The 15,635-nt window shown below is 68.1% G+C and overlaps 1 protein-coding gene across 2 annotated transcripts in view; it reads right to left on the bottom strand.

The window, feature by feature from the left end:
* Positions 1-15,635, bottom strand: part of NOTCH1 (notch receptor 1) — a 42,981-nt gene that overhangs the window by 5,609 nt on the left and 21,737 nt on the right. For both annotated transcript variants that reach the window (XM_039219627.1, XM_039219629.1), the window contains exons 7-31: positions 15,377-15,532; positions 15,035-15,220; positions 14,667-14,780; positions 13,902-14,015; positions 13,513-13,746; positions 13,324-13,434; positions 12,601-12,793; positions 11,281-11,426; positions 11,016-11,129; positions 9,341-9,460; positions 8,920-9,072; positions 8,194-8,422; positions 7,224-7,425; positions 6,524-6,677; positions 6,241-6,425; positions 5,601-5,733; positions 5,037-5,294; positions 4,851-4,963; positions 3,739-4,310; positions 3,074-3,502; positions 2,427-2,575; positions 1,506-1,722; positions 1,235-1,322; positions 979-1,144; positions 116-411 (exon numbers count right to left, since the gene is read on the bottom strand). In XM_039219627.1, coding sequence (XP_039075558.1) covers positions 116-411; positions 979-1,144; positions 1,235-1,322; positions 1,506-1,722; positions 2,427-2,575; positions 3,074-3,502; positions 3,739-4,310; positions 4,851-4,963; positions 5,037-5,294; positions 5,601-5,733; positions 6,241-6,425; positions 6,524-6,677; positions 7,224-7,425; positions 8,194-8,422; positions 8,920-9,072; positions 9,341-9,460; positions 11,016-11,129; positions 11,281-11,426; positions 12,601-12,793; positions 13,324-13,434; positions 13,513-13,746; positions 13,902-14,015; positions 14,667-14,780; positions 15,035-15,220; positions 15,377-15,532 — 4,832 coding nt within the window. The remainder of the gene's footprint in view (positions 1-115; positions 412-978; positions 1,145-1,234; positions 1,323-1,505; positions 1,723-2,426; positions 2,576-3,073; positions 3,503-3,738; positions 4,311-4,850; positions 4,964-5,036; positions 5,295-5,600; positions 5,734-6,240; positions 6,426-6,523; positions 6,678-7,223; positions 7,426-8,193; positions 8,423-8,919; positions 9,073-9,340; positions 9,461-11,015; positions 11,130-11,280; positions 11,427-12,600; positions 12,794-13,323; positions 13,435-13,512; positions 13,747-13,901; positions 14,016-14,666; positions 14,781-15,034; positions 15,221-15,376; positions 15,533-15,635) is intronic.

Here is a 15,635-nt window from a genome sequence, read left to right as displayed (position 1 = left end):
CCCCACCCAGGTTACACTTGGCATCAGGGCTGTGGGGCTCTGTGCGCCCAGCTGACAGCCCCGACCAGAGTTGGGACGGCTGGCCGCAGGCTGGCAGGAGGGCTCACGCGCCCACCTGGAAGACGCCCTGCGCGTCGGCAGACACGGCCGCGTGCAGCGGGGTGCGCCCCATGTTGTCCTGGATGTTGGCATCGGCGCTGGCTTCCAGCAGGCGCTTGGCCGCGTCGGAGCGCGAGTAGCGGGCAGCCAGGTGCAGCGCGGTCTCGCCAGTGCGGTCCGTCTGGTTTTGCAGGCTGGCGCCCTGGTAGATGAAGTCCGAGATGACGGCAGGCGCGTCCTCCTCCTCCTCGCTGTTGCCCGTCTCCAGGCCGCCTCCGCTGCAGGAGGCGATCATGAGGGGCGTGAAGCCATCTGCGTGGAGGCAGGGACGAGGGCTCTGTCAGGAAGGCTGGCCCCCCGCAGCAGCTCCGGAGGGGGGGGGGGGGGGGGGAGGGGGAGGCGTCGATGGCCCGGAGGTGGCGGGCGGCCACGTGGACACACAGCCCAGCCTGTGGCGCCGCCCACCCGCGGCCGTGCCACCGGCAGCCCCCCAAATCAACCTGAGCTTCCGAGGAACAGAGCCCGGTGCAGCTCCCAAGTGGCCGGAGGCGACAGTGACCCTACGGCTTTGCCTCCTGACGTGCCCGAGACCTTTACCAGCAACCCACCCGAGAAAAAGCGACGTAAGAAACGCACGGTTGGGAAATCGACAGCGTGGACACTTGGAGACAAGAAATCAACTTGAGGAGCAGAGAGCCACCCCCAGGACCCAGCCACCCCAGGACCCAGCGTCTCCAGGCACGTTTCGTCCTGCTCCAAGCAGAAGGCGCACCTTGCCCCCGTGCTCTGCTTCCAGAATACAGACTCCAGGCAGGCGGCTGGACAAGTGGATCCCCAGAGCCTCCGGGCGGCGGTGCGGGTGGCCGGCTGGGCACCTACCTGGCCCTCGGACGTTCACGTCCATGCAGTCGGCGTCAGCCTCGCCCTGGGGTGGCGTGGGGGCCATGGCAGACACGCGCAGGTCGGCGGCATCCAGGTGCTGCTGGGTCCACTGCCGGTGGTCTGTCTGGTCATCCAGGTCTGGAAGACCCACCGGCTCCTCGAACTGAGGGAGGGGTGAGCAGAGGGCCCTGTCACGTGGGCCGGGGGCAGGGCTGGGGCCGCCCGGGCAGGCCCCGGAGCCCGCCCGACTCACCCGGAACTTCTTGGCCTCCAGGTCGTCGTCACCCCACTCATGCTGGCTGTCGTCCATGAGCGCACCGTCCGAGGCGTTCTTCAGGGGCCTGGGGGCAGGGGGTCGGGGAAGCGAGGCTAAGCGAGGCTGAGCAGGCCCCCCCGTCCACCAAGGCCGTGGCTCAGGCGGCTGACCAATGCCCTCGGACCACGTGGGGTGAGGCCCGTGGGTCTGCAGGGGGTGGGGCCCGCCTCCCCCAAGCCCCCCACGGGCTGCAGTGGCGTCCACTAACTTGAGGCCCACGGAGTCCTCGCCGAGGGGCTCCCGCCGCTTCTTCTTGCTGGCTTCTGACACCTTGAAGCCCTCGGGGAACCACAGCTGTCCATGCTGCCGCCGGCGCTTGCGAGATAGCAGCACCCCGCAGCCCACAAAGAAGAGGAGCACGAAGGCGGCCACGGCCACGTACATGAAGTGCAGCTGCGGGGGTGGGGGCGGCTCCACGGTCTCACCTGCGGGCACCGGGACGTCAGGCGGCGGCTACGCGGCAGGCCGGCAGCCGGGGGGCAGCGGACTGGCTCCACAGCTGGGCGCCTCCTCACCCGCGCTCCTCCATCCCGCCCCCCAAAATAAGGTCATTTTCTACGCGATTAATCAGAATTGCAAACTATCGCTAAATTCTCTCCTGCACCAGCCGACTATCTAGAGACGGCTTTTACTTTTTTCTCCTTTAAGGGAGAAGGATTAGCCAACTTCAAATCACTGCACTTGCATTGAGCTGTTAAGACAAAGGATTTAGGAGGATTTTCAAGATACAAACTTCAACACTTCACATGACACCGATCAATTCTTCTCCCTCTCTCTCTTTTTTAAAAAGCTGTAATGATTTTGAAATAATACCCAACAAAGAAAAATCAGGGGAATGAGTCGGGGGGAGGCACAGGCTCCCACTTTCTGGCAGATGTGTCTGTCCCCCGGGCCAGCCACACCGACAGCTGTCACTGCGGGTAGGGAGGGCGCGCCAGCCAGGAAGTCCCAGGAAGAGTGGCTCCCTAGCTCTGGATGGCATGAGACACACCCGTGGGCGGCGAATGGCACAAAGAACAGACACGAGTTTGGAGGCGGGTGGGATAGGAGACTTGACCCCTCCCCAGTAGACTCTTCTAGAAGCCAGCAAACTGTCCCCACGAGAGCAGGGCTGGGGTGGGCCACTCACTCTGCACGGCCTCGATCTTGTAGGGGATGTTCAGGCTGCCCAGTGAGGCGAGTGCGCCCAGAAAGGCGGCCACGTCCGTGGCGCTCTGGAAGCATTGTGAGGACGACTGGACACACTGTCGATTGTCAATCTCCAGGTAGACAATGGATCTGGGGGGACACGCAGGTCAGGGGGCTCAGGCTGCAGGTTTATCCCCTGCAGCCGCCCAGTTTGCCCCTCTGGCCCACGGCCTGGTCCCGATGGGGGGGAGGTGCTCCCAGAAGGGGAGGGTGGTCTGGGGTTGCAGGGAGCCGGGTCTGCACAGGATGACCCCGGGGTGGACGGTGCGCTCTCCAGCCCAGCAAGCCCGCTCCCCGGACACCCTGCAAATGGATCTCCCGCCTGGCCCGGCCACCCTCCACTGTCCCCTTGGGAGCCACAAGCACCCGTCTCCCGGTCTCAGGACAGAGACCTCAGGGGTCCAGTCCCCATCTGGGAGCTGACCCTGCTGCTAGAGCACCGGCCGGGGCTCGGGAGCTCCCTGCGAATGCTGCCTGCGCTGGGCCCCGTCAGCCCTGGGCTTGTTAAGTTCCCCCCCACCCCCCCCCGCCTTCACCAGCAAGCTAGAGGCGGCCCGGCCCCGCGCAGCCCCGCTGGCGCCCACTCACCCGCGGATGTCCATGGGGTCCAGCTCCCGGCGCCGGCGGCCGGCCCCACTGCCCGGGAGCAGGGCAGCCTCCACGCGGTCGAGCAGGGCCCCCGGCGCGCCCCAGCCGTCCACGGCGCGCTTGATGGGGTGCTTGTGCAGCTCCTCCTCGCGGCCGTAGTACGGGAAGATCATGGGCTGGCCGTGCGCGTCGCGCTTGAAGACCACGTTGGTGTGCAGCAGGCGGCTGAGCTCCCGCAGGAAGTGCAGGGAGTTGTTGCGCAGCTGCGCGGGCGGCGTCAGCACCACCAGCACCAGCGCGCCGGCCGCCAGCCGCTCGGGAACGTGCTCGGCGCAGTCCAGCCCGTCCCACTCGCACTCGGCGCTGTTGCAGCCCTGGTCGCAGTGCCCGTCCGCGAAGTGGTCCTTGCAGTACTGGTCGTACAGGGGGCTGCGGGCGCAGGCGCAGACGCTCAGGCCTCCGCAGGCCCCGCCCACTGCCGCATGCATGCCGCGGAGCCCCGCCCACGGCCCCAGGCCCCGCCCACGGCCCCATGCACGCCGCGGAGCCCCGCCCACGGCCCCAGCTCCCCGCCGGAGCCCCGCCCACGGCCCCATGCACGCCGCGGAGCCCCGCCCACGGCCCCAGGCCCCGCCCCCGAGCGCCCGCCTCCCGCGCAGCCTCACTTGCACTGGCCGTCGGCGCGCTGGCAGTCGAAGCCGTCGAACAGGCAGCCCGCGGAGTTGCACTGGCTGTCGCAGCGGCCGTCGCTGAAGTACTTCCAGCACTGCAGCGACTGCGAGCAGTTCTGCCAGGGGTCGTTGAAGTTGAGGGAGCAGTCGCCGCCGTCCCAGCCGCACGCGTGGTTGTTGCAGCCCAGGCTGCACACCTTGTTGCCCGCCTCCTCGCGGCACTCGGGCAGCTCGCACGCCTCCTCGATCTGCGGCGGGGGGATGTCGACGCCCAGGCCGCCCCCGAAGCTGTAGTCCAGGATGTGGCACAAGAGCCCGTTGAACTTGGCGGGGCACAGGCAGCGGTAGAAGGGGCTCTCGGGCACCGGCTCGCAGCTGCCCTGGTTGTAGCAGGGGTTGCCGCCCACGCAGGGGCTGCCCGCCGGGAACTGGCACTCGGGGCCGGTGAAGGGGCCCAGGCACAGGCAGGTGGGGCTGCGCGGGCCCGAGATGCACGTGCCGCCGTTGAGGCAGCGCAGGCTCCCGCAGGCTCGCGCGTCGTTCTCGCACGTGGCGCCCTCGAAGCCCTGCGGGGACAGGCGGCGGCATGCACCGTCGGGGGGTGCACGCGTCAGGGGGACCCCTGCCCAGCCGGCAGTGCTGACTGCCCCTCCCCCTTCGTCTGGGAGAGGGCACGCAGCCTGTCCCGGGAAGGGGGAGGATGCTCCGGGCACAGAGGCACCCAGCTGGGCACGGCGCCGGCGAGCATGTGACGCGGCATCCGTGGGAACCCAAAGCTCGCACACGCCAGGAGTGACCCTGAGCGCTCAGCGCCGACTTCTCCCCGTGCTGGCTCCCCACTATAACCCCTACCAGGAGAAGCCAAGATGCTAAAACCAGAAGGTGGGCGTCTGCACAAAGGGGCGTGGCCAGTCCCTGAACAATCTTTCTGTAAACCCAACACCGCTCTGCAAATAACCTGTGACCGAAAACACTTGGTCACAGGCTCCAAGAAGGCAAAGCCCAGCTCCAGCCCGCCCCTGCCTTCTGGCGCGTGGTATGTGGACGCATCGAGGGAGCCCCCTCCTGCCACCCGCAGACCAAGGAGCCCCCACGGCTGCACCCACCGCCGGGCACTTGCAGATGAACCCGCGGGCAGTGTTGGAGGCCACGGCGCAGGTGCCGCCGTTCTGGCAGGGCCTGCCCTTGCAGCCGTTGATGACGGACTCACAGCGGCGTCCTGGGGACGAGAGCAGCTGTGAGGGGCTTGCCCAGCCCCTACAGCCTCTGCCCCACCCTGCCGCGGCACCCACCAGTGTGGCCTGCACGGCACTCGCAGTAGAAGTCGTTGACGCGCTGCACGCAGTTCTGGGTGCCACGGGCGTCGCAGGGATTGGACAGGCACTCGTTCACGTCCCCCTCACAGCGCTCGCCGACGAAGCCGGGTGGGCAGGTGCAGCTGTAGCCGCCCACCTGGTCCACGCAGGTGCCGTTGTTAAAGCACTTGGGGCCCCGGGAGACTGGGTCGATGAGGGGACTGCAGTCGTCCACGTTGACCTCGCAGTGCACCCCTGCAGAAGCGCGGATGCCGTCAGGGGCCCTTGCTGGCCCAGCTCCCTCCTCAGGGCGCTCCCCTCGGCCAGCGGGGCCAGGACGGGACCACTCAGAGAGCCGACACTGGCGACAGGGCCGCTGCAGCCCCGGGACAGCGCTCCGGCTGGGCCCCCTGCCTTGGCTCCCCCCTCCGCCAGCCCCACACCTGCCTTCTGCCCCCACGAGGCAGAGGGGAGGTTTGCCCGGGTCGATGGTGCTTCTGGCCAGTGTCTGACCCGCCCACTTTCCCCTGGGCCCAGCCCTGGGGCGAGGCTGTTCCTTACCCTGTGTGCCCCGGGGACAAGAACACTTGTAGGTGTTGATGAGGTCGATGCAGGTGCCCCCGTTCTGGCACGGGTGGGACAGACACTCATTGATCTCCTCGGAGCAGTTCACCCCGTGGTACCCGGCCACGCACTGTGCAGGGAAACAGATGGGGGGGGGGGGGGCCCTGTGGCTCAGTGGGCGGCTGAGATGCGGCCCTCTACACCCTATGCAGGCTGATGGGACCACACAAGCCATCCTCCTGATCAGTGAAGGTTGAGTTCCTCACGCCTCGTCGGCCCAGGGGGAGACCCTTGCCCATCCGACTCTGCTAAGCTGCCCAGAGCGTGGGTGAGAGCTTGTCCTGTGGACACGAGGTGGAGGCCCAGGGCAGGCATCCGCTGAGCCCACAGACAGAGCTCTGGGGGCGGGGACCCAGAGGGAAGCCCCATGCCGTGTTTCGGTGTCTTCTTCTTCTTCCAGGCGCCCCACTCCGCGGGACACCTCCACCAGGCAGTCTTCCCTGATTGTCACTGCCCTCTCTTACTGGGACTGCATCTGCGGATTTAGTCCTCCCTGCTGCGCCTGCTTGCACCCTGGGGCCTGGCACACAATGCCGCTCACAGCAGACACCCCCTGCCCCCCAGGACGGATCCCCACCTCGCAGGAGTAGCCGCCAGGGTAGTCGGTGCAGGTGGCCCCGTTCTGGCAGGGGCTGGGTGCGCACTCGTCCACCTGGTCCTCGCAGTAGCTGCCCGTGTAGCCCGCTTGGCAGCGGCAGTGGTGCGTGTTGCCCGCATCCAGACAGAGCCCCCCGTTCCGGCACAGGTGGGTGACGTTGATGTCTGGGGGGGCGCACAGGGAGGAGGGTCTCAGACGTCCTGACCCCGGAGGGTGGGCAGCCAGCGGGCGCAGGGAGGCCTGGGCGGGGCGGCGGGGCTACCTTGTCGCTGCGCGGCCACCTCGCAGGACACGTTGGGCACGTCGCAGTAGAGGCCGGTCCAGCCGCTGTGGCACTCGCAGCGGTACAGCGTGTTGGTCTGCCAGCACTTGCCACCGTTCTTACACGGCGAGGAGTCACACCAGCGCACGAGGTTCTGGGGACGGCGGGAGTCACCCGGGTTTACACTCCCTACCCGGACCGACCCCACCCGCCGTGCGGGGCACACGTCTGCTGTGAGCCCATCCTACAGAAATGGAAACTGAGGCCTAGGGGCCATCTCCCTCTCCGCCCAGGAGCAGCCTGGCGCTGGGGCCTCAGCAAATCCCGAGCACAGCTGCCCGTCCTTGAAAAGACTTCTCTCTGCAAGTAAGCTGCTCTCTGGAAGTTTTTGTAAAAGAGATCTCGTGTGAGAATCTTCAGTGAAGGCAAGGCTTCGATACTTTTCCGTATTTTCCAGAAAAACACCGGCGTTCAGCTACGTTCCCCCCCTGCTACTCTCTGCATAAACCTCTGCTCCCAACCCGAGAGGCCCTGTTCCCCACCTGATTCCCAAGTGACACGTGGCCTTGGGCCGGGCACCGGGCTGGCACTCCAGATCCCCGGAGCTGTGGGACCGAGGGGGTCCTGCCCTCCTGGCCCGGCCCTCGCCTCACGGGTCCCCCGGCGGTGTGGGGAGGCCGGTGCGCGGCCCGGCACGCACCTGGCAGTTGAGGCCCGTGTAGCCCTGCGGGCAGGTGCACTTGTAAGCCCCGTAGCTGTCCTGGCAGGTGCCGCCGTGCAGGCAGGGCCGGGAGTCACACTCGTTGATGTCATGCTGGCAGTAGCTGCCCGTGAAGCCGGGCGGGCACACGCAGGTGAAGGAGTTGATGCCGTCCACGCAGGTGCCGCCGTTGAAACAGGAGCTGGGGGGAAGCGAGCAACGGCAGGAGGGTGAGGGGCGTGCGGGACCCTGCCCGAGAGGCCTCCCCGGGGCTCGGGCTGCGGCTAGGACAGGCGGGGGGCAGCCCGGAGACCTCGGGGAGGCCCCGACACAGGGCCGGCACCCCTGGGCACCTTACGCCCACTTCCCGTGCCTCCTTTACAAGTCACACCCAGCTTTTTTTTTTTTTTTTTAATATTTTTATTTATTTCAGCGTGAGAAGGGGAGGGTCAGAGAGAGAGGGAGTCACAGACTGAAGCAGGCTCCAGGCTCTGAGCTGGCAGTCAGCACAGAGCCCGACGCGGGGCTCGAACCCACGAACCGCGAGATCATGACCTGAGCGAAAGTCAGACGCTTAACCGACTAAGCCACCCAGGCGCCCCATACAAGTCACACCCAGCTTTCTAACACGCGGGTGCGCAGTAGTTAGGGTAAAACGAGGAGGAAACCAGTCTGCGTGGACGATGTGGGAGGCCGGCATGTCAGAAACAGCGAGCACAGGACGGCTGAGCTTACTGGCAGCCAAGGGAAAAAAGGAAACAAGATGGATCCCAGAGTTGATGCTACAGAAGGGGTCACACCGGTTCTTCAGGAGAAACCGCCAAGGGCCCTTGCTCCCCACACCGGTCACCTCACAAAGGCTCTTACGACACAACGAACAATGTCTGACTCGGTGGGTGGTGAGAGCCAGCCGGCCAGACACCCGGCCCCCGCGGCCTGCGTCCCCGGCCGCCCCAGGCAGCGCCCTTGCCTCTCTGTGCAGTCGGGCGTGTTGTCCTCGCAGTGGATCCCGCTGAAGCCCGGGGGGCAGGTGCAGGTGTAGCTGTCCACGCAGTCGGTGCAGTTGGCCCCGTGGCGGCAGGGGTTGCTGGCGCACTCGTTGATGTCCTCCTCGCAGAAGGCCCCCCGGAAGCCTGGCAGGCAGTCGCAGAAAGCCGCGTTGATGCCGTCCGTGCAGGAGCCGCCGTTGTGGCACGGGTCTGGGGGGGGACAGAGGCCGGCCTGAGGCGGGGCTCAGCTCCCCCACCCGCTCCCCCACTCGCTCCTGGGCCCCAGGCTGCAGGGCACGGGCAGGAGGCGTAAGCCTGACAGTCACACTGACGAGGCTGGTGTCATTACGTCCCTGCTCGCTTGGTGCCCGTGTCTGGGTCTCCGTGCCCTACGACCCAGCGTGGGGGCCGAGAGCCCTGCTCCCTGGTGAGTCACGACAAGGGCCGATAAGAGCACGCTGGATGGCGCCAGGCACCGTGCTCCGGGGGTGGGGGGCGGAGGGCTCCGGAACCACCCAGAACTACCCACCCGCCTGGTCCACACAGGGTCCGCAGCTCGGCAAGCACGCCCCCCCGCCGTGCTTCCTCCAACCGAGCCCAGCGCTTGGTGCTCTGGGTGCGTCCCCAGGCGCGTCCCCAGGGGGCCCCCTGCCCGGGAAACGGCAGGGCCCAGAGCACGAGCGGGTGCGGCGCGGGCGGCCACTCACTCGGTCGGCAGTCGTCGATGTCCGTCTCGCAGTTGGGCCCCGTGTAGCCGGCGCGGCAGCGGCAGCGGTAGCCGCCGTTCGTGTTCTGGCAGGAGGCGCCGTGGCGGCACGGGCTCTTCACGCACTCGTTAATGTCGACTTCGCAGGTCTGTCCTGGGGGAGGAGGTGGGGCGACGGTTCGGCCCCCGTCTCCTCCTCTGCCCCAGGACCGTGCCCTGGGGACACCCCAGGGAGAAAGGGTCTCTGACTTGCAACCCCCCAGTTTGGGGCCAAGCAGAGGACAGAAATTCTGAGTGGCAGGGCCCCGCCAGGCCCGTTTCTGCTTCCAGAGCCCCTACAGGTGGCTCTGCAGCCCGCAAAGACGGGGACCCCCCCCCAGGGGAACGAGCCCAGGCAGGGCTGCAGGGCCAGGAGGCCTCACCTTGCCAGCCTGCGGGACAGACGCACGAGAAGCTCTCGAAGTCCTCAGACTCCTGGCACTCGCCCCCGTTCCTGCAGGGGCCGGGGGCGCACGGCGCCAGCACCACCTCACACGTGGCTCCTGAGGACACGGGGGACAGCGCTGGGACCCAGGGAGCCTGGCCCAGGGGGTCATTACCCCACGGCACCTCCCATCAGGGGCCCTGAGGACCTCTGAGCCGCCAGAGCCCCTCTGACTGGCCCCATGGGGCGGGCGGGGGATGGGGCTGCACCTGGGACCGTGGGCGAGCTCCTGGCAGAGTCAGGACCCAAACCAGGGGGACACTCGGCTCCAAACCTGTCCCTGCAGGACACAGCCTGGGCCTCGACCCCGCGGGAGTGCCTGTTCCCAGCCTCACACCCTCTCCTGGTCTCCTGGAGGCCTTTGAGCTCCTCCCCAGGGCTCCGGGGCCACAGGCGGCCAGCGCCCGGTCACGGAGGCCACCGAGCAGAGGCCGGACGGCAGGGGAGGAGCCCCGGCCGCGAGCACCCCTCCCTGTCAGGGAGCACCGCTGGTGCAGGACCCCGGCACGGGGAAGGGAGCCTCTCTGCAGGCGGGTCACACCGGGCGACTTTCCTCCATGAAAGCCCAGTGGACAGCCTTCCTGTTTACAGCTGCGGGGCCGATTCCCGGGGAAGAAAGGAAGCGCTATCTTCCCCGCAGCCCATTATCTCCCTGGCCTGCTGGTGCGATTTTCCAGGGCCTTTCTTTCTATCTGTTTCCACGGTGACCTAGGCAGGCAGGAAATTCGCCAGAGTTTCCGACAATTGTGCAGAGGGAAGCAGGAAGTGGGCAGACGGGAAGCAGGTCAGCACAGGCCGGCTCCTCCCCACCAGCCCCGCCAGCCCCCGATCCTGTGTCTGGAAGGGACCCGTGTGCCCCAAGCAAAGGGCCCCTGGGCGGCTACCGGCCTCCAGCTGCCTCACCAGCGCTGGAGAGAAAACCCAGGTCCCCTGCTCTGGTCACAGGCGGCCTGATGTTGTGGAGCCACCAGCACAGACGGCCCCCCCGCCCCCCACCCAGGGCTCTCTCCGGACCTCTAGGCTCACCAGCACGGAGGCCTGAGGCCGTCCCCGGGGGCAGCGCCCTCTGCCTACTCCCAGTGGGACCCGGTGGCAGCAGTGGTTGCGCACTTTTGCTTTTTAACACTTTGCAAATCTCTTCCACCGAGGGGACCATTTCCTGCAATCCCGCTGGCGGGGCCGACGGCAGACGCTGGGACGCCCAGGAAAACGCCTCCCGCCTCTGCTCAGCGCTAACAGAGGGCTCCTTGTTTCCGACACAAAGAAGTGCCGCCGTCAAAGGAATCCCTCAGGCCTGGCCAGCAAGGGGGGATGGGGAGCCCGGGCCCCAGGGGCCCACGCAGCGTGGACACTGGGCCTCGGAGGCCGGCAGCCCGGGCCCAGCTCCTGGCTCTGCGGTAGAGCGCCCCCACCCCTCCCAGGCGGGCCGGTCAAACCACCTATTTGGGACACGCTCGTACCAAGCTTGCCGCCCGCGTCCTATATACCCGTGTGTGACTTTGGCAAGGACGCCTGCAGAGCGAGGCCCGAATGTGGCCAGCCCCCAGCCTCCGTGTGGTTAGCAGGGCCTCTGGGCGTGGCTACGGAGCCGTGTGGCCCCGGCCCGCCCTCACCTGTGTAGGGCAGCGGGCAGTTGCACGTGTACCCGGCCACGTCATCGATGCAGGAGCCCTGGTTCAGGCACGGGTTAGATGCACACTCGTTGATGTTGGTTTGGCAGTTGGGACCTGGAGAGAGGGCGGGTGGTCGCCGTGCCCGTCACCCCAGGGCCTCCGAAGGGGCCCCACCGCAGGCCCCTCCCCATCCCTGCGGTGCAGGGAGAGCCCAGCGCCAGCCCCGCCCGGGGGAGGGACCCGGACCCGCGTGGGCCCCACTCACCGCTGAAGCCCTCGCGGCAGGTGCACACGTAGCCGCTGGTCATGTCCCTGCAGGCGCCCCCGTTGGCGCAGGGGTTGGACTCGCACTCGTTGTTGTTGATGTCACAGTTGGCCCCGCTCCACCCGGGGTCACAGTCACACTTGTACCTGCAGAGGCGACCACGGTGCCGTCCACGTGTGCCCGAGCTCCCGGCCCTGCTACCGTCCCCCGGACTGATGGCACGGAGGGGCCGACCCACTCCCACCCGGGGGTCCTTTCCCACAGGGACGCCGGCACCCGCCTCCCCCAGGACACTGGCACGCGTTTGGTTACGCCGCGTCGGGGACGGCGCCTCACTCAGCCACCATGTGGCCTTGAACACAGAGCGTGGGGTCCCCGCCCATGTCAACAGCCCATCCACATGGCCCAACGCTCGGCACAAAGAAGTGCCAGAAACCAGGCGCGCTTCGGCTCTGCTCTGCGCCCTCACCCTTGCGCTGCCCTCCCCACGTGTAGGGGCGTCTCCCCAGCTCAGGATGGCACCTGGGTGTCCTGTGACCACTTTGAGGATAGACGCCCGGGAGGAGGGCCCAGACCCGCGCACGGTGCCCACGTCAGACGCCCATTACGGGCCGGGCTCTCCCCCGTACGTCGGACCAGCCAGCTGTGACCAGGCTCCCCAGACCCTGTCCTCCAGGCGGCCGCTTGCTAGAACGGCTTGCGGAGCTCAGGAAAGGGGTCCAGGGGTTTAGTACAGAAGTTTAACCTCAGGAACAACCCAGAAAGAGACACAGGGGACAAGGCATGTGCGAGGGGCGCCCCGTGCTCTGGGCGCCACCCTCCCAGCACCTCCGGGGGGCCCTGGCCCAGAAGCTGGGTGAACACCACCAGTTAGCGCTTTTCCGGAGCCTCCACGACACGGGTGTGGCCGATGAACTCCCATCTGCAGCCCCTCCGCCTGCTTGGGAGGTGGCGTACAGCCATCACGCTGCTGGCCCCCAGGCCCCCATCTTTAGGCGACCTTGGCCGCCGCCTCGACACGGACCCAGGTGTGGTTGACACTGCCCCTTACGCCTCTACGGTGTGCAAGCCATCTGAGCAGCCAGGACAAAGGATGTGGTAGATGCCAGCGCCGCACGCACGTGCTGGCTGCTGTCCACACGCGAGCGTGTCCCCGGGCCCTGTGACCACTCGTGGCCACACTGGGCACACGCCAGGAGCCAGTGAGGGCCCTGCTAGCACCTGCCCGCAAGCGGCACCCATGCCCGCCCACCCGAGGTTCTGCGCAGGCCGCTCACTGGCCGGCCACCCTCCTGGGGCAGGGCCCCCGCCCACACCTACCCGTTGAGGCTGTCGCGGCAGGTGCCGTGGATGCAGGGGTTGCTGCTGCACTCGTTGACCTCGGACAGGCACGTGGGGCCGTGGTAGCCCTCGGGGCAGCGGCAGGTGAAGCTGTTGATGCCGTCCTCGCAGGTGCCTCCGTGGTGGCAGGGGTGGGCCGCACACTCGTCGATGTTGACGTTGCACATGCTCCCTGTAAGCAGGGAGGGAGGCTCAGGTACCCACCCCGGACCCGCCAGGAGAGAGGATCTTCATGCGCAAGTTCTGGGCCCTCAGAGCCTCGGTTTCCCCGTTGGACCAGGGATACCATCCAACCCCGTCCCCAGGTCCTTCTGCGGTAAGCGGGGGTTTCACCTGGGAGCGCAGTGCCAGCCAGTGGGCCTAGGCGCCCCAGGCTCAAGGCCGGTGCCAGCCCAGAGCGGCCCAGAGACGTCTCCGGGGCAGACACAGGACGCGTGCCCAGGAGTCCGCCCTGACCAGGGACAAGAGGCTGGAGGGTGCCCGTTGCGGTCCTGGTCAGAGCCCCAGGCCTCCCGTGGTCTCTGCCACAACCGGCCACGGCTGGCAGCCTGAGAGCTGGGCCCTGAGTGGAGGCCTGCACCATCCCGCCCACCTGGGGACCCGGCTGAGTCGCTGACCTTGACCTCGGCCCCTGTGGCACGGGCCTGAGGAGGCCTGGGAGGGACAGAGCGCCGGTGGCCCCCGGGCCCCAGAGCCGCTCACCTGTGTAGCCCGGCTCACATGCACACTCGTAGCCGTCAATCTTGTCCAGACACGTGCCCGAGTCACAGGGGTTGCTGGCACAGTCATCCAGGTTGGTCTCGCAGTTGGGTCCTGGCGGCGGCAGCACTGGAGGTCAGCTCCCGGGCCCCCCAACGCCCCCCAGCGCCCCGGCCCGCCCCGCCCCGGCACCTGTGGTCCCCCTGAGGCAGAGGCACAGGTAGGCGTTGTCACGGTCCTGGCAGGTGCCGCCGTGACGGCAGGGCTGGCTGTGACACTCGTTGACATTGGTCTCGCAGTGGTGGCCTGTGTAGCCTGGCCGGCACAGGCAAGTGAAGGTGGCAACCCCGTCTTTGCACGACCCGTAGTGGCAGGGGTCAGGGTCACACTCGTCGATGTCCACCTCGCAGTGCGGCCCCGTGTAGCCTGTGGGGCAAGGCCAAGGGCACTCAGAGAAGCACCAACCACACCTGGGGCCCCCCGAAGGGGAGGGGGCAGCGTGCCGTTCATCATGGGGCCCCCACCCCCACCCCGCCGCCCCTTCCCCAGACCCCGCCTGGCCTCTGTCCGCGGCCCCGCACCTTCCGAGCACACGCAGGTGTAGGTGTTGGGCCCGTCCAGGCACTTGGCGCCGTTCTTGCAGGGCGTGCTCGCACACTCGTCCACATCGTACTGACACAAGTGCCCGGTGAAGCCTGCAGCGGGGACGCGGCCGCAGTCAGACGCCGTGGGTGCCAGGGCCCCGCGGCCGAGCCCCCGCCGGACCAGAGCGGGGAGCTCCTCCCCGGAGCACGTCCCGCCAGGGCTCCGGGCCCCCTGAGGAGGGGCCTTTCCAGCTGCCGTGGCCCCGGCCGTGCGGGGCGGTGCCTGAGGGCCCCCACTCGGCTTCCGGGACGGCTGATTTATACCTTGCAGGCGCCTCCTGAGTCTTGGCACCCCTGGATCTACAGACCCTCCGGCCGGGGCTCCTGGAGCCCTCCTGTCATGCCCACTGCGGGCGCGCAGAGGCGGGGAGCGTGCGGCACGCGGACTCCCTCCCGGCTGCGGGCCCCGGAGGGCTGGGCTGCGTCCCCTCACCACCTAAGCGCCTCGGGGGTCTGGGGAGTATAAGCCTGCTCCGGGGTGCCCTTCTCCCCAGGGGAGCCCCAGCAGCAGGGAGATTCTGGGTCCCAGGCCCCCCTCACACCCAGCCTGGCCCCTCCTGAAGCGAAGTCCCTGAAGCCCAGCCCCTGGGGGCCTGCAAAGGGGCTCCTGTAGGCCCAGGCCCGGGAGCTCCCGGCCCTCGGGCCTGCAGGGAGGGGGAGGGGCGGGGGGCGGGGGGTGGCCCTGCCGGAGGCGGGCCTCACCTGTGGGGCACTCGCACAGGAACTCGTTGATTTTGTCCAGGCAGTGGCCGCTCTGCAGGCAGGGGCTGCTGGCACACTCGTCTGTGTTCACTTCACAGTGCACGCCCTCGTAGCCTGGGGGGGGGAGGTGGGGAGGGGGCACAGGGGTCCATGAATAGCCCCCGCCACCCCCCGCCGCAGCTCGGGGCGGACAGTGATGCCCAGCTCCAGCTGCCCATGGAGGCAAGCGGCCGGCACCCCCCATACCTTCTCCCTGGGCCTCCCGGGCCCCTTCCCCGAGCCCCGGTGCTGCTCTCTGGGCGAGCATGCAGGCTGGGTGCTTGCTGCAGGGGGGTCGCCCCGATGGGCAGGGGGCTGGCTCCACGTACCAGGCATGCAGATGCACTGGAACTCTCCGATCTGGTCCAGGCAGGTGGCGTCATTCTGACACGGGTTTGAGATGCACTCATTGACGTCGATCTCGCAGCGCGGGCCCGTGTAGCCTTGCAGACACTGGCACTCGAAGGAGCCCAGCGTGTTGATGCACTTGCCTGCGTGCTCGCAGGGGTTGGCGCCTGGTAGGGGCCGGGGGGGGGGCGGCACCGGTGAGAGGCTGCTTCAGGTGCAACCACCGCACCCCCTGGGGCAAGCCCACCTCCGCCACGGGGCTGGCAGTCCTCCCCACGGGGGTCACGCCGCCCAGAGCCTCTGCCCGCCCGCCCGCCGCGCACCCAGCGAGCATTCGTCCACGTCCTGGCTGCAGGCCGGGCCCGTGTACCCCGAGGGGCAGGTGCAGATGGCCTTGCCGTTGACGGGGTTGGTGTCACAGTTGGAGCCCTCGTTGCAAGGGTTGCTGATGCAGGCGTCATTGAGGTGGCACAGCAGGCCTGGGTGGGGCGGCGGCGGTCAGCGGGGCACGGCCTCTCCTGGCCTGGGGATGGCGGCCGACCGCACAGACGGGCCACCCTGGGGGGCTCGTCACCAGCAGGC

Source organism: Hyaena hyaena, unplaced genomic scaffold (genome assembly GCF_003009895.1).
Source record: "Hyaena hyaena isolate Hyena2069 unplaced genomic scaffold, ASM300989v1 scaffold_823, whole genome shotgun sequence".
NCBI classification, from domain to species: Eukaryota; Metazoa; Chordata; class Mammalia; order Carnivora; family Hyaenidae; genus Hyaena; species Hyaena hyaena.
Note: the sequence above shows the minus strand (reverse complement) of the source record. Positions and strands in the feature narration are given on the sequence as shown.